Source organism: Myotis davidii, unplaced genomic scaffold, assembly GCF_000327345.1.
Source record: "Myotis davidii unplaced genomic scaffold, ASM32734v1 scaffold289, whole genome shotgun sequence".
NCBI classification, from domain to species: domain Eukaryota; kingdom Metazoa; phylum Chordata; class Mammalia; order Chiroptera; family Vespertilionidae; genus Myotis; species Myotis davidii.
This window is the reverse complement of record NW_006299717.1, coordinates 721,603-746,259: the sequence shown is the minus strand read 5'-3', so window position 1 is coordinate 746,259 and position 24,657 is coordinate 721,603. Positions and strand designations below refer to the sequence as shown.

At 47.2% G+C, this 24,657-nt stretch overlaps 1 protein-coding gene across 1 annotated transcript in view; it reads right to left on the bottom strand.

The window, feature by feature from the left end:
* KIF6 (kinesin family member 6) overlaps positions 1-24,657 on the bottom strand; it is a 255,403-nt gene that overhangs the window by 80,696 nt on the left and 150,050 nt on the right. Inside the window, exon 9 of the mRNA XM_015571886.1 lies at positions 5,634-5,742. Coding sequence (XP_015427372.1) covers positions 5,634-5,742 — 109 coding nt within the window. The remainder of the gene's footprint in view (positions 1-5,633; positions 5,743-24,657) is intronic.

Below are 24,657 nucleotides of genomic sequence, written 5' to 3'. Positions count from 1 at the left end.
CTGAATTTTACCTGCAATCATTAGCTGTGGTTGCTCAATTTGATCCCAGTCCATATCAGAATCTGACAGCAATCTCCATTCTTGGTTCATAATCCAATCCACAAATTTGTCATGTATTCCAGAAGGTGAGCGTCCAAATCACTTGGAATGCGGGCAATAACCTCATAAAGTGAGGCCAGGGCTCAAGTGTCCATGAGGATGTGGTTACAAGTGTCAGCCCGGTGGTGTTTATATACTTGCATATTGACGTCATATTCTCGTTCTCACGGTGACTCTCGTGAGATGTGGGTGGACTTTGGTCAGTATTCACATCTCACGGAGATATGAACACTCACTGAGATGGGGCAGTCCCGGCCTCTGGGTCAGGCTGACTCACTCACTCGGTGGCTGTCACCACAGAGGAGCCAGTGTTCAAGGCCACTCAGCCTCTACAGGCCTCTGTGGGCATGTTTCCTGTCATGTCAGCTGGGGCAGTTTCTTTAGGTCAGTGGGGCAAATATGTCATTGGAAGGCAAGGGCTCTAGAGTGATGAACTTAATAGACTGATTATTTGTAGAGTGAATATTTAATTTCTTCCCCATCAGAGAGGAAGATAGAAGACTGGGCTGGTATCTATGCCACTGCCTTCTCTGTAGACTTGTCTCTGACACAGTCCCTCAGCTGCCTCTGCATATTGTAATGAAGATGCACCTTTCATTTCCCTCACACTTTTTAAATACCAATATTATTTTCCTCTTTCATGTCATTTCTGCCTCAGAATGGCTGCCTTCTCTTGTCTACCGTTAAGAAGTCCCGACCCTGGCTCTCAGAAGCCTGTTGCTGTATTCTCCTATTTCTAGAGAGACACAGCATGGCCCAGCAGTTTTCTGGACTGCCAAGGTCTCCCAGAGTCAATTTCAAATTGTCATTCCCTGGCAAAAGAGTGCTTTGGAGTATCATTTTTGAGGCCAGCACTGTTTTAAAAACTGCAGGGGGGCCGAAAAGAGTCTAATCTGCTCTCTGCTCTCAGAGTTTATATTTCTAGTTCAGGAGACAGGTGTAAATATAAAAAGCAAGTGGAAAAATAATAAAGTTAAACATGAAGTCTAACGGGAACCAGGGAACTCCTGTGTGTCATGGACGTTATTTCCAGATGATGCCATGAGATTTGTTGTGTTTAGGTTCTGTGTCTGAAGCATCCAGCTGAGTAAAGGGGCGCTTTTCTTGGATTAGTTCACAGTAGCAAGGACTTCTTTCCTGCTGCAGTTAATCTCCTCGTTTATTTCTTCTTTAGCTGCTCGCTGGTGCTCTGTGAGTGAGGGATTCCGTTTGTATGAAGGATCTGCCACGGAAGAGTTGGCTGTGTGGTGCTTGGGCACCGGTGCATGTTGCCATGGGTTCCAGCCTCTCCTCACATCCTATACTGTGAGGATGAATGAGTCACGTCTGAAATGCAGTGCTTTTCAATTGCAATTGTCTTTAAAAATCGGCCTAAGAGCGGGCTCACATGCTCTGAATCAGCAAGGGCAAACCTCCTACTAATGTGGTGATGTCTTGTTTCTCTTGTTCCAGGAGGCTTTCCCCAGACTGGAGGCCAGAGCTGGGAGATGCTAGAAACCCCCTGTGAAGGCAGCAAAGGGTGCAGGTAAGAAGGGGAAGAGAACCCTTCTACCAAGTAGCACAGATGTGCATGCCATAGATCGTCCCCTCCTGCAACTCTAGAGCAACTCATATGCTCTTGGGAACTGAGGGAATCACAAGGGATCCCTATATTTGGGCTTAGAACGAATTCCCAATGGGCTAGAGAGGCCGAGCTGGCCCAAGGCATGGTGTGGGGGCTATTAGTCCTGAGTCCCTCTTTAGTGGACTTGGCCAACATGGTGTCACAACACCAGAACCTTTGAGGGACAGTTACTTGATATGAGACGTAAACAGGCAAGCTGGGCCACTAGGCCCAGGCTGCTGAGGACTATTAGAAAGGAGAGACTAGGCAGTCAGTCGAGTCAGTGATTTAATAGCATCCTGAGCAAGCTGGTGCACGTCTGTGTTGCAGGGACTGGCCCGTCCTCCCACGATGCTCTACACGATGCTCCTGCCACTAGAGGGAATGGGAGCATCGTGTGGAATGGAGGGGACCAGGTCCCGTGGGCCAGTTCCTAAAGTGAGGGTGGCATGGAGGTCACCCCTTTTAGCACCTGTGGGCCTTATTTTGATGTCTGCTGTGGGAACACTGGTTCAAGCTCTGTGTTTTCATGCACATTTTCTCTTAGTCCCCTGCCTTAAGGAGTTCTGAGCACGTCATATCTAACAATTGAATAGGCTCCATAATGCAAACAAAAGCTCCCATCCCGAGAAAGGGGTAGGTCTGAGGTTAAACTCCCCAGTACCAAATACTCCTTTAATGATTGTTATTACAGTAACATTAAGCAGATGTGACATTAAAAAAATGTGGGCAGGTCTCCCAACTTTTCATTTGACTTGAAAAGACTGATTTACTGCTGGGAAAACCTCTTTTCAGAGGGAAGCTTTGTGTGAGTTTCAATGGTTCCCTTGCCCTATGGCCTCGGGGAAGATGGGACCACCAGCATTACGAGCCCATCCTGTGTGACTTAGATGTGTTTCAATACAAAGCACATTTGTCACCCAGGTTGTCAGAACTCTACTGTGCCAGAGGTTAGTGAGCCCTGAATTAGGCTTCCAAAGACCACCACATCCTTATCTGTGCTGCCCCCACCCCAACCCACCTCCCCGCTGGACACAGACCTCCACTCAAGGGTACAAACCAGGACCAGGAAACATGCCAATTCTAGAATCAGAAGGATGAAGTAGCATGCTCTTCCCCAGCCAGTGGTTCTTAAGCTTGAGTGTGCGAGAGAAGCCCTTGGAACTGGTGTAGCCTGTGGAGGTGCTGAGATCCACCTCAGAGGCTCCGGCTCTCAGGGTCTCTGGACACTGTCTAGGCAGTGGCTTTCAAGCCTGGTGGCCTGCTAGAGCCTTTAAGCAAATGGATGTTGGGGCTCTATCTGAGTGAGAATAGGAGGGGAGTCAGGCCAAGGCCTTGGTCGCTTTTACAAGCCCCGTGGTCCCTTGGAGCTAGGGGAATGAGGACCTGGTGGGAGCTATGATGTCCTAGGCAGGGACACAGCTAAGGGCTCTTTGGAAGTTGTTATTGGATAAAGCAGCTGTCGTCTAGCTTGACATGCTTATCTTCAGACAAACAAGGTATCCTGCTTCAACACGGCCACTGACTCTGCTAAAAATCCATGGCCCACGGCATGGAGGAGGATGGGGACCCCTGGATACAGGTGCCAAAATTCGTGCGGCTGGGCATATGTCCATTTTTTGGAGGGAGACGGCTGTCAGACTTCACTAGCTTCACTTGCTTCTCCAACACTCATTATTTTATTCATTCATTTATTTATTCATTCATGTCCTCGAGTCTTGGTCCTATTCTGCTCCCACAAAGCGTAACTCTTCTTATGGTTAAAGTACACTAAAAGGTATCTTTTCATTTGACTATTTTTGCTTGTTTTGCATGCATATATTTATATTTTACATAAATTGTGGGTTCTTAGGTCTCCCCTTGTTAGCATGTGTACATTAACCCATGGCTCCCACTTGCTGCATCGACCCCATGGCAACCCCCCTCCCCCCGCCCCCATTTCACCTCTCTACTTTCCTGGGATGGATGCCTGGAAGGCTTCCAACTCTCTCTGGCCACAAACAGCTGTGGGCATCCTCATATATGTCTCCTTCTGAACCCTAAGAGATAAACCTGGATGTGGAATTGCTGGGTCATGGGGGGTGCACAGACTTCTTTAGACTAAGAGGGCTGCAGGGTGCTCCAGTCGGTTGCTCCTGGTTACACTCTGATCACCTTCATGCGTTCCCAGTGATCTAAGATCCCCACCAACCTCCCCTCCCTCCCCCCAAGTGGAGAAGCTGTCAGTTAATAGTGGAAGCTGGCTCTCATGGCCATTGCTGTTCCCTTCTCTCTTCCCAGTCTGCCTTCTCCCCCCCTCCCGTGGCAGCTGTGCTAAACCTTCACCACCATCCCCCAGTCTCTCATTCTACATGGACTTGCACAGAGAAAGCAGTGGGTGCTTTCAGTTTGCTCCCTCCACTTCTAAGTGTGTCCATGTCGGCCGCATCTTGCTTTGTTGTTCTGTTCAGGGCTCCTTCCCGGCTCAGCTGCCCCAACCCCAACCCCCTCCGGACCCCACTCCCCACTCCCCACTCCGGAGCCTTGCTGTGGCTCTTTCCCACACTTCTCTCGTGCTTGTCATTGGTTTGCTCTCTGTGGCCTACAGCCTTGGCCAATTCTCTCCCACCCTCAAACAGACTTCTCCTTAGGCTACCTCCCCTTTTTCCTTATAAACATGTTTTTCATCCATCACAAACTTTTTGCACACGTTGTTTGCTCTCTTTCTGCTTGCTTCGCCACTTCTGAAACTCCACCCCCTGGTCATCCAGGGGCCGACTCTGTGCGCTTCCCAGCTCTGCCTGAGGAGTTCTTGGTAGTTCCGCCTGCGGAGTGGCCACGTGCGGTCTCCTCTGGGCTTTCAGGACAGGATTTTTCCCTGGTTCTCCCTCATTGCCTCTCTCTGCCTCTTCTCAGCCCCACCATGGCCTTCGTTCACTCTCCCTGTCCTTTTGAGCTGCCCCCTGGTTCCACCTTCTAGGCCAGCAGTTCTCCACCTGTGGGTCGCGACCCCTTTGGGGGTCGAACGTCCCTTTCACTGGGGTCGCCTCAGACCATCGGAAAACACATATATAATTACATGTTGTTTACAGTAGCAAAATTACAGTTATGTAGTAGCAACGAAAATAATTTTATGGTTGGGGGTCACTACAACATGGGGAACGGTATTAAAGGGTTGCGGCATTAGGAAGGCTGAGAACCACTGCTAGGCCCTTCCACGGCCATGTGTTTGTCTGAGAGCGCTCATCCACTGCTCATGCGTATGCCTCTCAATTCTGGATCTCACTGTAATTCAACAGTAGTTTTGAGAAGTTGCTGTGTGCTAAGACCCAGTCACGTGTGACATATACCTAGTCTAGAGCTCTAGACCCATACATTTGGCAGTCACTCTGTTTTCTACGGCTTTAGGATATGTATCTGATTCATGGCTTATCTGAAACAAAGCATAAGTTTATTCTAAAGGGCTCACACACAGCCTTGCCCCACCGCGTAGCAGCAGACAATGCTGCCGGCTCAGCTTCCGGCCTGGAGCCCACACCCCAGGCCTGGTCATTTCACTTTCTTTGACTACGGAGTGCAGGGCCACCCTCCAGGACAGCAGAGCCTGCAGTTCTAAGACTATAACTTAGTCCTTAGATATGTCCCTGCCTTTGGAACAGGAAGATATTGATAGAGTCACAAGCTGATGAGAATGGATGTGCAATGTGAGACCCGCAAAGGAAGTTAGTGATGCCAGTAACAGTCCCTGAGGTAAGTAACCGGCTGCCCTGGGAGGGTGAGGCCTACATGCCTGGAGAATCGTACCAGGTGGACGTGATTCACTGTGAAACTGAGTGAACGCCGTGCCTTCCTTTCAGGAGTTGGGCTGGGCAGTTCAGGGAGGACAGAGCGAGCTTCCTCTCGCTGCCGGGCTCAGCCTTGCAGGGCCAGCGGCTCCCTGAGCCGGCCTTACCTCTGCTTCAGAATCTGTTTGTTGTCTTCGATGGTCACGCTGTCGGCGTGGTCCCTCTTGAAGATTTCAAAGGCCTCCTGGCGTCCTAATGACATTTCCTCTCTCATCCCTGTTGGAGACACAAGGAAATGGCCTCAGTCACAGCATCAGGGTCCCATTAATTTCATTGTCACTCTAGTCAGACCACAGGGGCGGCCCTGGCTCCGAGAGGCCCATGGCGAGAGGCTCTTAACCAGACAGGCCGCCCAGGCTCCTCCAGCCAGCCGCCCACCAGGGAGCCCTCGCAGCCACACCCGCTGCACCCTGCTGGCTGGGCTGTGCCTCCATGTGACTGTGGGGGGTGGGGTTTGGAATGTCTGGTCAAAGGAAATGAAAACCAGAGTGCCAAGCCCTCGATTGCCAAGAACATCTGCAAATACACTTTCTGCCATCATTCAGTGCCATATTTCTCCCTGTTTTCCTGTTCCTCCCCACTTGGGTTTTCTGTTAAATTTCATCCTGAATTTCCAGGCATTTAGTTAAAAGAAGTATAATTCAGACCGAAAGACTTCAAATCTAGAAAAGTCTGCTGTCTTCAGAGCCAGCCTGTCCTTGTTTCCTGTGGCTAAGGAGGGCCCCTGACCTTCCTCAGAACTTAGGTTCTCCGTGTAAGACCCGTGAGCAGAGAGTGGTGCAGGGAGGTCCCTGGCTCATGTCTAACGTCAGCATCCTGTATCCCTGCCGCCACTGCAGACTCCTCCTCCCTGCTGGGGCGCCCAGGGGCCCGATTCTGAAAGCCAGAGTCAGAAGGGCCAGCGCCCTGGGAGTAGCAGGTGGCATCTCTTCCCACGCCTCCCACGGTGAGGATCCATGCAGGTGTGTGCCTGGGACTCGAGGTGAGAGCTGAATTCACAGCTGTATTTTGGATGAATCTACAATCATTTTTTATGCCTCTGCCCTGCATTCCTTTTTCCATGTTTTTATCCCTTTAATCCCATTTATCTTTGCAGCCCCAGCTGAGTGTTACCACCTCCATGAAGCTGCCCAAGGCCCAGAAGGGCAAATCTTCCCTCCACCATGGACCCATCGATGCCTCTGAAACACGCACAGCCACAGACGCTGTCACATCACATGACAGTCCTTTCAGGTGAAATGCAAGTTTCTCCGGAGATGTAGAGAATATTTTTTGGTGAATCCTTGGTGCCTTGTTCAATGACTAGCGTTTAGAATGTGCTTAACATATGTCTGTTAAGTGAGTCAGGCCCAGATTGAACTGGGAGTGATGATGAGCCTTGCTTGTTGCCATAGGAACAGGGTCCAGGGCTACAGGGGTTCACTCTGAGGCCTAGGGCACCAGAGATGCATTCATATGGGCCACAGACCACATCTCCTGCCTGCAAAAACCCAGCCTCAGGGTGAGGAACTGGACCAGCCCATCTGACACCAATTTCATGATTGCTGTTGATAAAAATAGCACCATGGAGAATGTCTGAATGGTGAGGCACACAAAGACACCCCACCCTTTCCATCGAAGCGAAGGGGCACAGCTCAGTTCCGTCTGCACATCTGCCCTGCACACTCCAGGATTGGGGCGTGACCTGGGGACGGGTTTATGCGAGACTCAGAGAGAGAAGCCCTGATGCACAAGCGACATTAACCAGGGGGCACTTTGCTTCCACCAGGAGCCGAGGGACTCACTCCATACCTCTCCCCTGCCCCTGGTCTGTGCTCATTCTAACAATGTATGTTTGCCTTTCACTGCCTAATAAGATAACAACAGGTGGGTGGAGGGAATGGGTCTCTCTGGAATAGAGGGGGTGGGGGAAGCTGCATAGAGGCCACATTGGAGCCTACCAGAGGGGTCCCCAAAGTGCTGCCCAGAGAGGAGGAGAGCAGGCTTCCTGGGCAGTGGGAGCAGAAACGACATGGAGTACACAGCAAAGACAATCCAGGAAGGTTGGTTGAGACCATTTTTCAGAGAATCTGTAAGGTCTTGCTAAGAAATCTGGGCCAGTGTGATATCTTATTATATCATATTCCCTCCACCCCCTGCTGGAATCTACACTAATCTATACTAATAAAAGAGAAAAATGGTAATTGGCGTATGACGCTACCCTTTTCATTGGCTAATCAGGGCTATATGCAAATTAACTGCCAACTAAGATTGGCAGTTAAGTGCCAACAAGATGGCGGTTAACTTGCATATGTAGGCACAATGCAGGGAGGCGAAAGGGAAAGCAGGAAGAAGCCCCCTGCCACTGACAGTGACTGGAAACCCAGGGGGGAGCTAAGAGCTGGGGGGCATGATCAGAGAATCAGGTGCCTTTGCCGCCCTGGCCAGTGATAGCAGGAAGTAGGGGTGGAACCAGCGATGGGAGCTGGGCACGGTCGAAGCTGGCAGTCCCAGGACTAGGGGTCCCTTGCTTGGGCCTAAAGCGAAGCCCACGATAGCGGGGCCGCTGCAGCTGCGGGTCCCTGCTGCCCGGGCCGGATGCCTCAGCCAGAGGCGTCCTGCAGGGGCAGGGGTGGAGCCCACGCGATCGCGGCACCCCTCCGCTGCCACTGCAGGTCCCCGCTGCCCGGGCTGGATGCCTAGGCCAGAGGCGTTAGGCCTGGGCAGGGGCGGAGCCTGCAACCGCGGGGAGCTGCGGTCCCCTGCCCAGGCCTGACACCTCTGTCAGAGGCGTCAGGCCTGGGCCAGGGGCCAATCCTGCGATTGGAGGGTGATGCGGGTCAACGCCTGAGGGCTCCCAGTATGTGAGAGGGGGCAGGCTGGGCTGAGGGACACTCCCCCCCCCCCCCAGTGCCCGAATTTTGTGCACCGGGCCCCTAGTTTTATTATATAAAAGTGCAAATCAGTACTTTTCAAAGATTTTTTTTAAAGTTTAGTAAAGCACACATTATGGGGAAGTTGCATGGGAAGTGATTACTACTTTGAGTGAGTTAGGAGCACTGGGTCCTACAGTGCTCTAGGCTTATCATCAGGAGCATGGCATTGCTTTTCCTCTTGTTGGAATGGAGAAATATTCTGGGATTGAGGTCTCTGAGGGTAGTGACCTCAGGTGGGTGAGCATTAGTGTGACGGCCATCATCGGGGCAGTCAGTGTCCCCAGTGTCTGCATAGAAAGGCCAAGGCGAGGGGGCTCATGATACCCATTGCCTGAAGGCAAAGAAGCAAAACAAGGCCTGGAAGCCTAGAGAGACTTCACTGCTGCCTCATTGGAGGGAGACTGAGAGTCCACAGAGATGACAATGGAAAGGACTCCCCAGGCAGCTGCAGTGTGAGACCCCAGGCTCTATCCCAGCCCTGCTCTTGTCCATTCCAATTATGCTCATTTAGAGCTCAGCTAGTCCTTTTGGGTTGTACTAATGGACCACTTCCTATTCTAATTTGGGGTCACCTGAAACGTTAATGAGCCCCTTTTTGTTTGCTGAAAAGATGTCTCCACCTCGCTCTCCCTCTCAGGATTCTCTTTCTCAGATGACAAGTTCTCGCACACATGGTGTGCAGAGAAAGAGCGGGGCAGTGGAGCACAGGAGTGACCACGGCCTACCTTGCTAATGAGATCATGAGCCTGCCTCTCACTTTAAACCAAAAGCTAAAGGTGATTAAGTTTAGTGAGGAAGGTATGTTGGAAGCCAAGATAGGCCCAAATCTCGGCCTTTTGGGCCAAACAGTTAGCCAAATTGTGGATGCAAAGTAAAAGTTCTTGAAGGAAACTAACAGTGCTGCTCCAGTGAGCACACGGATGATTACACCTGATATGGAGAACATTTTAGTGGTCTGGAGAGATGATAAACCAGCCACAACATTCCAATAAGCCAAACCTAATCCAGAAAGCAAGGCCCTAACTCTCAATTCTATGAGGGCTGAGAGAAGTGAGGAAGCTGCAGAAGAAAAGTCTGAAGATGGCAGAGGTGGGTTTAAGGAAAGAGCCATCTCCATAATATAAAAGTTCAAGGAAAAGCAGCAAATGCTGATGTAGAAGCTGCAGCAAGTCATCCAGAAGAACTGGCTAAGCTAATCAATGAAGTGGCTACACTAAACCACAGATTGCTAATGTACATTAAACAGCCTCATATTGGATGATGATGCCATCTAGGACTTTCATAGCCAGAGAGAGGTCAATGCCTACTGTCAAAGCTTCAAAGGACAGGCTGACTCACTTGTCAGGAGCTAATGCAGCTGATTCTTATTACTTAAGAAATATAGTTCATAAGGCTATAGCTGCCATAGAGAGCGATTCCTCTGTTATATCTGGGTGAAACAAATGGAAATCCTCCTGAAAAGGATTCATCGTCTAGATCCCATTAAGAACTTCTTTGATTCATGGGGCAAGGGCAAAATCTCAACATTAACAGGAGTTTGGAAGAAGTTGACTCCAATCCTCATGGATGACTTTAAGGGGTTCAGTACTTCAGTGGAGTAAGTAGCTGCAGATGTGGTGGAAACAGCAGGAGAACTAGGATTAGAAGTGGAGCCTGAAGATGCGACTGAATTGCTGCAACTCACATGAGAAGACTTTAATGAAGGAGCTGCTTTTTGTGAATGAGCAAAGAAAGAGGTTTCTTGAGATGTAATCTATACTTGGTGAAGATGCTGTGAAGATTGTTGAAATGACAACAAAATTTTAGAGTATCACACAACTTAGTTGAAAAAGCAGTGGCAGGGTTTGAGATGATTGGCTCCAATTTTGAAAAAAAAAAAGTTGTACTGCAGGTAAAATGCTGTCAAACAGCATCACGTGCTACAGAGAAATCGTTCATGAAAGGAAGAGTCAATCAATGGGGCAAACTTCATTATTGTCTCATTTTAAGAAATTGCTAGCCTCCCCCCCCCTGCAACCTTCATCAACCACCACCCTGATCAGTCAGCAGCTATCAACACTGAGACAAGATGCTCCGCCACAAGAAGATCATGACTCCCCAAAGACTCAGATGATTAGCATTTTTTATCAATAAAGTATTTTTAAATTAAGGTATGTACATTGTTTTGTTATTTTTGACATAATTCTATTGCACACTTAACAGACTACAGTAGAGAGTAAACATAACTTTTATATACACTGGGAAACCGAAAACATTCATGTGACTCACTTTATTGTGATATTCGCTTTATTGCGGTGATCTGGAACCTAACCTGCAATGCCTCCAAGGTATGCCTGTATTACCTTAGTTAAACTTCTCCAGGATCCATGGTCATGATTTCATTGTGCAGATGAGGAAACTGAGGCTCAGTAAAGAAGTGGGCCTAGGGGTAAAACTCTCCCAGCTTTTAGAGACGGGCTAGCTCTCCTCTTTGATCAGTTTTTCCAAGGAGCGCATGTCCGACAGAGGGGAACAGGTGGTAGACCTCCAGATAACCTGGTGGTAGTTGATTTACCCATAAAACTATGCTCTTATGAGTGCTCATCTTGTCTAAAACTTTGAGCTTTCTTTATTGTATTACAGGGAAAACAGAACCATGAATTTTGTTTACTGTTTGCATAGTTTATTTCCTTTATGAATATGTTCTAAAATTATTCCTAGACTTTGTACATGGGGGCAGGGTTTTTTGTCAGTTTTGTCTGCTGCAGTATTTCTAGCACCTGGGTCATCCCTGGCACAGAGGAAGAACTCAATCAAACGTCTTTTCAGTGGATGTTTTGGAGGCTGAATGCTTTTCCTTGTGATAGAGCATGTTATGACTTTATGGGGGAAGTGACGATGTTTCCATGGCTTTCCCTCCCTCCACCCTCACACTCCTGGGTAGGTTCACCCCTCATCTAGTGTGATTTTAGAAATGTAACACCGTCTTCCCCCGACTACATGTCACCATGCTTCAGAGCCCACCATTAGAGACGAATTCCAATACCAAGAAGCTTTCATAAAAATGCAAATATTCTTGAAGGTATCACTGTTTTAGGGCCAGCAAAGAAAAACTGCATGATTTGTTGACAATTAGCTAACAGGTCCTGCAAAGATGGGAGGTTGGTGTCAGAATCAGGGAGATCTGAGCTGGAAAGGGAAGAGAAATTGCACCTTGGTCCCAACTTTGTTTAGTCTGATGGACTCAGCTGCTCATGAAGTGTACACCTAAGGAGATCTGGCTTCCCATTGCTCGCTCTTCGCTGTTTCCTTTTAGTGAATTTCAATCATAGGCCCCAGTGTCAAATCCCAGAAAACATGGATGACTCAGAGAAGCCTGCTGGCTTGCTGAGTCACAGGGCTGTTTAAAACCTAACGGGGAGCAAATAGAAGCATCACAGGGTCATGTAAAATTTCAAACAAAACAAAGCAAAACCAAAAAAACCCCAAAACCCCTAAAGGACAGGAGTTTCTCAGTCTAAGTCCCCAAAACACGACATTGCAATTCCGGTTGTGAATTGGATGGAAAACATTTCCACATCCCAGAGGAGCCACCGCTTCCGGATGTTGATGCCTATAAGGAGTGCTCAGGTAGACATGACCGTCAACAGGTACTCTCCACATTAGCCTTGAGTTGGGTTTCCGGAAATGTTAGGCATCCGAAGTTCTTAGGCCCTGGTGCCTTGTGCATTTGTTAATGCTCACTTTGCTGCCATCCTGAAATTTGGTTTCTTGCTTTTGGAAGCCCTCCCCACTCCTGAAGCAGGGCCCCATGGAAACCAAATGGAAAGGGAAAACATCGGAAGTGGAGAGTCTATGCTGCTGCCTTTAGTCTGGGCACGTGGGCCAGAACTCATTTTCCTGGCTGCTCCCAAACAACCTACTGCTGCTGAAGCTATTGCTTAAAAATGGACAAAAGTAAAAGAATGGAGAGTTGTGTTGTTCATGCTGAAAAATGATTGCCTGGTTGGAGCCAAAAATGTATTTTTCTTGGAAAAGACATGTATTCATGTTGGTGCCTCTGAGTGAATGAGGAAGGGGAGAAAAGAGCAAGAGGGAATGAAAGGAAGTGAGAGATGGGGTGGGTTCCCAAGGGAGAGGGGGTTTGGGAGACACTGTGTGGGGAAGCATGGGACTTGGTTGGAATGTCTGTGAGGAGGATTCTCCAAAAGGTCGGAGGCCTCTGAGGGGACCTTGCCGAAGGCAGCAACCCTTACCTTGACTTTTCCAAACAAGTCAGATCCCCTGGGATATTTTGCTGGAATCTCTATGTTTAGTCTTTAAAGACCTGACCTTGTAGAAGCATATACTTTCTCAAGAATAGTTACCCTGCTGATTGTATCTAAAGGTTAATTTAAGTTCAAACTGTTGTTACAATAAAAAGCCAAAGAGGCAGGCAATCGGGGCTGCTTTTACTACTAAAGTAAAACAGCCCCTTAGCCTCTCTTTCACAGAAACCTGTGTCAGAGCATCTGTTCACCCGTCGTTCAGGGTCTGCTGGTCAGCCCCGGCAACACGGTTTGGGGACACTCAGGGCTGCTGCTGGGAGGAAGCTGGGTGTGTGTGTGTGTGTGTGTGTGTGTGTGTGTAGCGGGGGAGGGGGATGAGGGTGATTACACTATCTGTGGCTTGGTATTGGAAGCTTCCAAACTAAAGGTAAGGGAATGATATGCATGCCCACAGTCCACATTACAAGGATGTGTGTACAGTTTTGAGAAGCAGCAGGGGCGGGGGGGGGGGGCTGTTTTCGTAGCTGATATAAGGTTCCATAGGCACTGAGAATTCTCTGTAAATGTTAAGTGAAATACCAAAAATACCCTCACATATAGTTAGAAGAGAAGTCCTTTCTTTAGTGTGTGGAGAGGTTAGAATGAATGGACCAATGGGAGGGAGAGGAGTCAAGAATTTAGATGAGAGGGATAATCTATCAAGGCAAATGAAACAGGTCAGGAGGGCCTGAGAACCAAAGGAAAGGTCAGTGGTCCAGCGCTCATGGGAATGAGCTGGGAACAAGGATATCCCACGGGAAGTGATGGCTACAGCCAGAAACTGGGGTGAAGGCCGAGTCAGCAGCTTCTAGCATGGAGAGCAAAGGGTCCATCAGTTCAGAATGGATAAATTGGTGAGATGGGGAGGTGCTTAGGATCTCATAACGAGGACTCTCCCAGAAAGATTAGAGGGACATCTGAGATGCTCTCTTTACCGTCTCCCCGCACAGTGGGGCAGAGGTTGTCATTAGGAAGGAGGTGGTTTCGGAAGTTACATGAAAAACAGGGGTGGCACATCTGCGGCCCATGTTCCTGCTCTCCTTCCTCACCCCGATGGAAGACTTTGCCAGCCAGTCACAGCATCCTTTGCTGGGGAAACGAAGGGAAGCACAGGTCTCCAGGCAGCCTCTCCCAGCCAACCATCCCTGCCCTAGAAGCTCCTCTTTTTAATAGATGGCTCCCAAGTGGCTACCCAAGCAAATGGCATCTGGTGTGGCTTTCATCATTCCTGTGCTTTCAGGGTAAAACAGCTGCCTGGTTCCATCACCGTAGGTGCTGGCCTGCAGGTGACTTTCCTCAGGGAGCAGCCAGCATGCCCTAGACTCACGGGGAGTGGCCGTCTGGGAGTGGGTGCTGAGGAGGCCTCTGTCCCTGCTTCTCCACCGCCAGGGTGATGGAGGCCACCGCAGGAAGCAGGGCCATGTGCCATGGCTCTGCTTACTTAAAGGGCCAGAGCAGCTCAGCTACAATTTGAGGAGTTGCTGGGTGGGGACAGCAGGGTACGAAATCTGAGGATGAGGGGAAGACAAAACCACTTAGCCATGGCCAAAGTGACTACAGATGTGAAGACCAAAGGGTAGATTTTGGGGGGTGACCAAGGACACTTGCCCAACCTACTTCCTGCTTTTGATTGAGAACTTCTGGAATGGGTTGGCGCCCCAGGGCCTAGGGGTTCACGTCCTATGTTCAAACCAGATGCTACCACCTGGGCTAATGTCCTCAGGTTAGGACTTGTCTTGGAGTTTCCTAAATTGCTACATGAAAGATGTCAAAGGAGAACCTTCAATTAGTAGAGTCGTGGGGCTGGCTTGGACCAGGCTGGAGCATGGCAGGCTTGGCAGGGGCTCTAGGGAGGGGAGTGAGGGAAAATCTGAAGTGGAAAGCCACAGAAACCTTAGGAGACCCACCCAATGGTGGCACCACATCTAAATAAATCAAATGAGTTCCTGAATCCGAGTGCCAGAAATCACACATCCCACCAGCAACTCTCACAGGCCCAGCAGCACAGACCACGTGGGCTGTGGGGAACTGAGGGTTGGTGTTCAAGGCGGGTTATGTTTTCCTTTCATCTTGGTAACCGTGTCTGAAGCACCCTCCTGCCACACTGTGTCCTGGACGTTCATCTGAGCAGGAGAAGAAAGGCGTGGTGTGCCAGCCGCGTGGACAGGCCCGGAGCCCTTCAAAGCATGGCCGCCGCATGAGGGCACTTGCCCATTTCCAGCAGTTACATCAAACCTCTAAACATGGTTCCAAAGGTCACCTGCAGAAAGCCTTCATTTTCCTAACCCTGCATCTCTAGGTTTTATTTTGTGGGCGTTCTTATTCAGGACAAAGCGCCCATGTGGTTGCTTAGAGAAACCCATAGACAGATGCAGGCATGGAGCTTGGAGAGCAGCCTGGGGCATGCTGGCATTTCTGTGTTTTGGAGTTAACTCAGGAATCTGGAGGCCAGCAATGTTTCCATTGAATAAGACAGCCTGCTGCCAGGCTGACCTGCATCTGGGAGTCTTTTCCATGGCTCGGCCCACAGCTGTGGCAGCCCTGGAGGAGCCTTGATGTCTAATCCCATGCCCGATATTTGGACCAACCCTAGGAATTTGGTGGGAGGACACGTGTGTCCTAGCCCTTTGAGGGTTAAAGGGCAGTCAGCAGAGAGGCCCACTGGACAGAAAGGCAGCATTCCTCTTCAGCTTACCAAAAGGCTCCAAATTCTTTGGAATCCCCAAAACTCAGGACTCCCCAAGTTTGAGATGCATTGACCACTTCCAAAGGCCATGGTTAACTGTTGACTGGCTTCTTCCTGATGAGGTCCGAGATGGTGAAGAGCAAGAGGCAGCTTTTGGAGGGTTGTGGTTGGGACATGGACTGAAAACCACAAATGCATCTTATTAGGGCAGGCAGCTCAGAAGAGCTGGAGGTCTTTGTGAGTAGGAAACTGGGGAAAGGTCCTGGGTGACTGGGGGAGCTGCTTCATCCAGGAACCCAGGGGGCGGGGTCAGGAGCAGAGGGAAGGGAGGATTGGCTGACTTGAGTCTCTGACAGAAGGACGTTGTTAGCCAACTATGTCAGGTCCGATGAAGTAATCACCTCTCTCTAATCTACACAGAGCTTACACCCAGCAGTCTACGCTATAAAGTAGTCGAGGCACTTGAAACGGTTCTGCTGGACCGAAGCAGGGTGGGAGGTTGCTATAGAGAAGAGAAGGGAAAGGATGCAGGTCCGAAGAGTGTGGGCTTTGGCAGACAATCTCCCCCCTGCAAACGAGCAAGTCATGAAAAAGAGATGAAGAGGACCCAGGAGGCCAGCATTTTCCTTTCCAATTCTCTGTGTCCTAACTGCTGCTTCTCTGGGAGGCACTTCATTATTTAAATGCAACATTTGTTTATTCACTCAGGCAGCAAGTCAATTGGTGAAGCCCCCCATCTGTCATCAAGTGCTGAGTGCCTACGCTATCGACAGCCCTCTTCTCTGGCCAGTTACAGATACATAACAGAAATATTGTCCTTGAACTTACGATACAGAGCACTGGGGCGATGGGAAGGTCAAAGCTTACAGTATAAAGCAAAAGAGCGCTCACAGACGAGGCACTGATGGTAATAAGACGCAGATGGCGGAGAGGACTGGGAGGAGCAAACAAGGGACATCAACAGATTACAGAGGGGCTTTCAAGGAAAATCCCTCCTGCGGAAGGTTTTAGGAACTCAGGAGCAGGAGCGGGAGGGAAGGAGGTCCCTGTGTTCCCGGCATAAGGAGCAGAAAGGCAAAGCCATGGGCATGGGGAGGAGCCCACTTTGTGCAGGATCTGGCATAGAGATGGATCGGATGAACCTGGAGGCTTCCTTTATTGTGGGGGGATTTATTCCCCAGTGACCTCTCAGTCCAGACACCACTCTCTGAACCAGTGCCTGGTGCTTGCCCAGGGCATCCCCAGGCAGGCAGTTCTCCCTCCCTCAGGCCACTCTGCCGTCATTCTTGTCCAGCATCTGAGCAAAGGAATAGGATTTGTGGTCAGAACACATGGGAATGAGTGCTGGCTTCACTTCTTAGCTGTATGGCCTTGGGTCTGCATTTAAATGGCTCTAATTCCAGGGTCCCCATCTATACCCTGAAGCTAACAAGAACCCCTGCCTCTGGCTGTTACGAAGAGGATCTACTTTGTGTAGATCTCCATTTTGGAGCCACTGAACACCTGTGCGATGATGTATCTTGGTCACTGTCCCACCTGCCCACCCCCCAGCCCACAGGCCATGAAATCCAGCCGGGATGTGACTGCCTCCTGTGTCTGTAGCCCCAGGTCCAAGCTCAGTGCCTGAAACAGAGCAGACACTCCAGACAAGGCGTGTGGACTGAATGACCGAGCAAGGATGAGATGACTCCAGTTAACTTGTTTGTCTTAAAAGCACTGCTTGCTAACTGTGCATATATCGCTAATGCAGTTCTCTGTGTACATGTTCTACGATGACAACTAAGAAAGCAGAATGTGGCAGCTATGACTCGTCTGTTTAAAAGTCTCTGACAGAATGAATAAATATGGTATACACTGTACAAAGTGAAAGTGTAAGACTGAGTTATTATTATCATCGTAAGTAATAACCAGTCATCTGAAAGCCTACGCACAGCAAGCTGTTGTGAGTGCGGGAGCTACTTTAACACAGTGGAACCTGAAGGTAGCTGCAAACCAGAGGTCAGCACGTAGGGAGAGTGGCTTACACTGTGAGCGCACTCCGCTGCGCCTGTGTTCTCTGCTCCCGCCCACACCAGCCAGGCTCATTCCACAGTGACAGCATCTCGTTAAGAGCAAATGCAACAAGACAGGGGCTTCCTCAGCTTCCAACCCCATGTCAGCTGGTGGCCTCGCCCGCGGTACAGGCTTCCCTCCTGGTTACAGTGGCACGAGCGTCCACCACCTTGTCAAAGGTCCCTTTCCATAGACAATGCCCGACAGGGCTGTCCGTGTTCGCCCTCTCTCTCCCTCCCCTCCCCGGCTCCCCTGGGGCAGTCCATGGGGCTCCATCGGAACATCCCAGTGATCTGAGCATTGCCCAACCCGGCGGCCCGTTTTCTGTTCTAATGGTAGTTGATCTCTCAGTAAGTGGTTGAGCAGTGCAGTCACCAACTGATCCACATGCCGCCACCATGTCCGATGTCCCCGGGGTTAGTGAGAGACACTGCTGAGGGTGACAGACAGAGGAGTACCCGGATGCACACTGTTAGTCAGCTATACGAAGAGAGACATGCAAAGTATGTGCAAGATATGAATAATGGGGGAGGCTGTTTTCTTAGAGAGATGAAATTCTCTCTGAGGAAGCATATTTGCACAAAGGCATTCTGGGTGATTTCTGTAGGCTAGATTCCTCAAGGGAATTTCTGAGTTAAAGTTCCTGCTTTCTAGGAAGCCAGATTGCTCCCTGATAGCAGTGCCTGGAAGAAAGACAATTATAAAAGTGCACCTTACCAGGGTATTCCCCTATTGCTTAGTTTTCCTGTGTGAAGCAGAAATAATACTTGCATGTGTGCACCTGGTGTGTGTGTGTGTGTGTGTGTGTGTGTGTGTGTATGCATGTGTGTGTGTGTGAAGCAGAAATAATAGTTGCATTGTGTATCTGGTGTGTGTGTGTGTGTGTGTGTGTGTGTGTGTGTGTGTGTGTGTGTGTGGTGGAGGCGGGTTGGATGGCTGTGGAAATGGGATATTAAGGTTCTTGTGACCTAGAAGGACTGGGTCAAGGAGCAAACACACACACATCTGTGAAAAGAGAACGATCAGGTTGTCAGATGTGTGCAGGGAATTCCAGTTGGTGGAAACTTAAATAAAAGAGGGCTCTGGAGTGCTTACATGTGTGGCGTGAACTTACTGTGTCTGAGTTCTGCACATGTTAGGTGATCAGTCACGCCTAGTGAACGAAAGAACGAACCCGACCTCCTGCAAAGAGCTTATGGACACGGGGGGCTGAGAAGGAAAGATCTCAGACGATTGATCACACAGCAGCCAGCAGCGCTTAGAATCTGCCTATCGGACCCACAAGGAAAGCCCCCTCATTCACCAGCCTGCACAGAGGTGGCACTGTCGGCTTCCTCATTCACAACATGGGGCTAGGACTGCAATGCCTACTTCATAGGGCTGTTTGGGAGATTAAAAGGGATTGAAATATGGAAAGAGCACAGCACAGACTTGTTCACAGCGGGCCCTGGGTACGTGCCGTCTCTCTCCTTCAAACTGTGCAAGTAGGTAGGAGCGGATCTGGGGTGGCGAGAGGAGGGGCAACAACATATCGCGCTGAGAGGGCTCTAAGTACACTGTATCTCCCCAAACCCCAGACTGTGTTGCACTCTTTTGAGTTATGCAGTCTTTAGTTGCATATAAGATAATTAATGTTGACAATAAAACTCCAAGGAAGGCCCTGGTTGATGGCTGGTGTTGAACAAAGTGATGGAAGGCATGCATTTTAGCATCAGATTTACATGCTCTCCTCCTGATGAACCTGAATTGGAAAACACAGCTGCAGTCATTCCAATCATATCTCCTATTTCCCCCGGGTCTTTCCAGCAGTTTCTCCTTCAGATCTAGGTCCTTCTACCTCGCAGGCCCACGCTTACCTCTCTGCTCTGTCCCACCTCCTCCATCATCTTTCTGACTCCTGGCCCGAGGCTCTCTGCCAGGTGTGCTGCCTGGGGCCGGGGCATGCACTATTCGGGTGTCCTATTCGTTGGGAGTAGGACACACACATCACATGACCACCACGATCACCCTTCCCTTTCCCAAAAGCCAGTGATGTCCGGGTTCCTTACTCACGAGGCACCCGGTGGAAACCACAGATCGGTCCCACCTGCTGCTGGCCTCACAGCTCCTCCCTGAGTTTATCCTCTGCTCTCTTTGCTGCGTCTCCTCACGTGGGAGAGGCACCGAGTAGCTCTCCTCTCAGTACTTGCAGTCATAGCCTTTGTCTGCCTTCTTCGTCACTGCTCAGGTTTTGTTTTGTTTTGTTTTTTTAATCCTATCTTTTCTTTAAGCCAGAAGCAGAACTGGACTGTGGAAAACAATGCCAAGGGCTCGGCCGGCATGCCGCCATCTGCTGCCATGGCAGGATGAGGGGGGAGACGGGAAGGCACTAAAAGGTAAGCAGGAGCGATGGAGAGTCTCAATTGGAAAAAGCTTCCCAGGGTGGCATTCATCTGTGGTAACAGTGTTCACAGCAGACACGCAGGACCTGGTTAACTGTTGCAGAGCATGGGCTGGGGGAGACGCCCTCTGCCTTCTATGCGGGGCTGACTAATGAGCCGGGGGCTGCCCTGGGCAGTGAGCCGCTCTCTGGACATAACGGACGCACAGAGTGAGCGGGCTGCTGAGCGCCCCACTGGCTGGGCTTCCTCTTGGTACAAAGAGCCAGTTTTGAACGTGTAATTATGAGTCACGGGGCTCCCGGTCTGGCACAAAAGTGATTCATTTTAAGCAAATTATCAGTTCTTGCCCTGTTACCAATCGCCGTGATCAGCCATTCTGTTAAAAACACACACAAAAGGAACATTTTTATGAAAAGAGCGGGATGTGTGGAAGAACCAACTGCACGATGCTTTCCAGACGTATGGACCAGAGTCAAGCTCAGGCCCCGTGTGAGCCAAGCAACAAAATAAATAGTGAAAATGGCACAGAAAGCAAACGATCAGGAGAATTCATTTCAGAACAGATGCAAAACCAACTTGTGCAGCCAACAGCATAAAATTGCTATAACGCTATGATTCGTGGATATTCTCCCCTGGCCCCCATTCCAACTCGCTTGGACCTACTGGAATTGAGGTCAAAGAAGAAATATATATTTGGGGGGACGGGTTGATTTAACTCAGAACATTGTTGAAGAATCAGTGAAGATGGATGCATTTGAGTTGCCTTAAGGTAGCTAGTTGGACAGATGGACTGACAGGTAGAGAGCAGAGCAAATAAATGTGATCTAGCGATGCATCTGTGGTGGAAAGGAAACCCTGGGACCTTCTCCTGAAGACACCTGTTACATTCATGGTCTCTGGCTGAGGAAACATTTGGAATGATCAGTACCCCTTTGTCAGTTGCAGGAGTAGTAATGGATCTGAAAAGACAAAGACAGTTTTTGTTTCTTCTGTTGCCTTAGGAGTTATTAACACTTCCCAGGACCACAATAAGGAGAAATGGGCCCAGAGTGAACTGGTTCAAGTGTCTATTTTTTGGAAGAATTACTTGAAATTTCCAATTAATCTCTTTAAGTAGCCACCCCCTCACCCACACCACTGTAGCACATTTTGTAAGCTGCCCGGGGAACTTGGCTCTGGGTTAAATTGTCTCACAAATTTTAGATCCTTTCCAAATTACTTTCAATTTAAAGCTGCTTTTCTTGTTTCTTGATTACATTATTTCTTGCCCCTTCCCTAGAAACCACAGTTACTAAATGGCTATTTTCATGTGTTCCCAAACCCATCAAATGAACTCAGTTAATCACTTAATATTTTTTGGAATATCCATCTTCTATGCTTTCTGCTAATCATAGTAATTGGTAAAAAAAAAAAAAAAATCAGTAAAAGCCATGAAAAGTAAAGGCAGAATATAATGGTCAGCAATCAACTCCTAATGGGCAATTCCAGTACACATTTTCAATTCTCATACCTCTTAGCCTCTCTGCAGTCATTGAATATCCTTTAATTATGAAAATGTTCTTCTCTGCATCTTGGCAGAGTCTCCTCCTTATTATCCCTCTATGTCTCTACTGTTCCCGTAAGACTCCTTCACTGGCTGCGGCACTGCCATGCATCTAAGTGGCAGAGCTGACAATGAGATCAGTGGGGATGGAAAGGAAATGTTAAATTCAGTAGACATTTCTGATGAGACATGATGGCTAACTAGCTGTGTGACTATATATTAGAACTCTTGAGTTACAAAAAATGGAAACCTAAAGTTTAATCTGGCTTTAAAAGTGATTTGTACTGGTAAAGGTAATTGAAAAATTCAAAGACAACACTGGCTTCAGGCACTCTTTGATGCAAAGAATCAAAAGGAAAAGAAGGAGAAAAGACTGATTGGAGGAAATCACTGAAAATGAGGCACAGACATCGACTGATGTGGAAAATATAAAAGACTGAGATGTGACAGATTAATAAGGTCCAACAGATGTCTAATTGGGGTGTACAGAGAATCGAGAGAATGGTGGAGAGCCAATATTAAAAGAGATAATGGTTCTACATTTTCCAGAAATAAGAAATATGTGAATCCTGCCATTCAGGAAGCACAATAAGTACTAGACAGAATAATACATTTTTTTTAAAAAACCCTCATTTCCTAAACATAATATTCATGCTGAGAGCACCAAAGACAAGAGATCTTAAAAGCAGCCAGGGGTTTTAAAAGACATATTGCTACTAAAGAATAACAATTAGATTGACACCATATTTCCCAATGATAACAATGGGAAACAAAAAGGCAATAGTTTAGGGCACAAAATGCTTACTCTTGCCCTAACCGGTTTGGCTTAGTAGATAGAGCGTCAACCTGCGGACTGAAGGGTCCCAGGTTCAATTCTGGTCAAGGGCATGTACATTGGTTGTGGGTACATCCTTGGTAGGGGGTGTGCAGGAGGCAGCTGATCGATGTTTCTGTCTCATTGATGTTTCTAACTCTCTATCCCTCTCCCTTTGTCTCTGTAAAAAATCAATAAAATATATTTTTAAAAAAATGCTTACTCTTTCCTCTACCCATATAGAAAGTCGAAACTCTAGCCTCAATTTCAAGCAGTTTTTCATCATTAGCCAAACACACTGTGTTCTCCCATGACCTTTGGGCTCCTGCAATACTGCCTTGTTGGCGCGGAATGCCCTTTTCCACAGGCAGGCTCCAACCAATCCTTCTATGTTACTTCAGGGAAAAGAATGCCAAATCCAAAAGGAAACTGACGTATGTAAGAAAAATAGATAAACAGGAAAATCTAAATAAAAAGTGCCTGTATATAATAATATTAATACTTTTTATTAATTTGGAGAAAAGAAAGAATAAAAATAAAGTTGGTCATATTTTGGACAACAATAATGTTTAAGATGAACAGAACTTTGAATTAAAATGTCCTAAGGTTTCTGTATTGTTTAGGAAGGCAGTAGAACTATTAACTACCTTCACTGGCTATAGTAATTAGTTAATTTTAAATCTAAAGTAGTAATTAATTAACCTTAGATTTCATAAAGTAAAAGTTACTTAATAAAATGTAAGAATAATAGATATAGCACATAAAATGTTCAAGCTAAACTAAGAAACAAACAAACAAAAAACTAGAAACCTCTCAATAAGTTTACTGGAAGTAGGAAAGAAAAGAAAATAAATTGCAGTGAATAGAAAAGACACATTAAATAAAACAATAAAATCCAAGATATTAGTAATCACAATTTATGAAAATAGATAAAATTCACCAGGGCAACAATATATATTGTCAGATTGGATTTTAAAAATCTAAGTATATTCTATTTATGAGGCATATCTAAAATATAAGAACTTGGAAAGATTGAAAGTAATAAGATTGAAAAAAGATATTCAAAGCAAATGCTAACCAAAAGAAAACGAGCATAGCAATATTATTATCAGGCAAAATATACTTAAAGCAAAGGACATTGTTAGGGACTCATAGGCTCAGGGCATATTGATACACAGCAGAAATAATTCATAAATTGAAAACACCAAAGTATATCATCAAAACATATAAAAACAACCTAAAAAAATCACAGGAAACAAAAGGCCAATTCCATTACTATAATGGAACATTTTAATATTCCATCACAATAACTGAAAGAGCAATGAGATAAAATGAGTAAAAATATTGAGGATTTGAAATAATAAAGTAAGTAGACTTAATATAAAGAATACAAAAATCCTTTATCCCCAAATGAAAAAATATATATTCTTTTATTTATTTTTTAAATTTTATTTTATTGTTTAAAGTATTACAAATAGTAGTACATATGTCTCCTTTTTTTTTCCACATTGACCTTCCCCAAGCATGCATGAGATATTGACAGAAGCCGGACATGTACTATATTTCAAATCAGGTCTCAACAAGTACAGAAAGTTGGTCATAGAAACCATTGATAATAATGCAATATAATTGGAAATTTAGCACAAAAAGACATCTTTAAAAACTTTGTATGTTTGAACATGTATACAACATCTCAAAATTACTCAGGAGTCAAAGAAAAACTAAAAAGCAAAGTAGATGCTATTTATAACAATGTTAATGTTTTTCATATCTTGTAGAATGCAGCTAAATTAGTAATTAATGGAAAATTTATAGCGTAAGGGTTATATTATAAAGTAAGGAAAAAGATAAGTTAATGAAATAAGCATATATCTTGAGAAGGTAGAGAAACATTAGAACAAACCTCTTAGAAGAAGGAAGGATATAGGAGGAACAAACCTGTTGAGAAAAGTCCTGCTTCTTCCCACTCCACCCATATAGAAAGCCCGAAGTCCAGCCTCAGTGCCAAGCAACCTTCCCTCCAGCTACACAAAATTTTCACCAGTAGTCGAATGCTCGATGCCCGTTCATGCTTTTGCAATGCTGCTTCCTAGGTTTGGCAGGCTCCACCTCATTCCTCTTATTTCAGTTCAAGTGCTACCTCTTTCGGGAAACCTTTTGTCTCCCCTCTGCAGAATTCTTACATTCTTTCACATTGATGTCAATATACAATGGCTTTTTGTCATGTGAAAGTTGAGCATGTATGCATGAATAGAATTGCTAAATTGGGTGGTCAAAGAAGAGTTTTTATAAGATGTCAGCCTTAAGCTAGAAGTTATGTAAAGCCACAGTAGATATTGTTTGAGGCCCAACTTAATAGCAATAGGAGTAACCTCAACAATAAATTATAGTCAAGATTCATTGAGCACTGCTGTGTACACTTAATAGGTGAGGAGAGAAAAAGTATTCCTGATG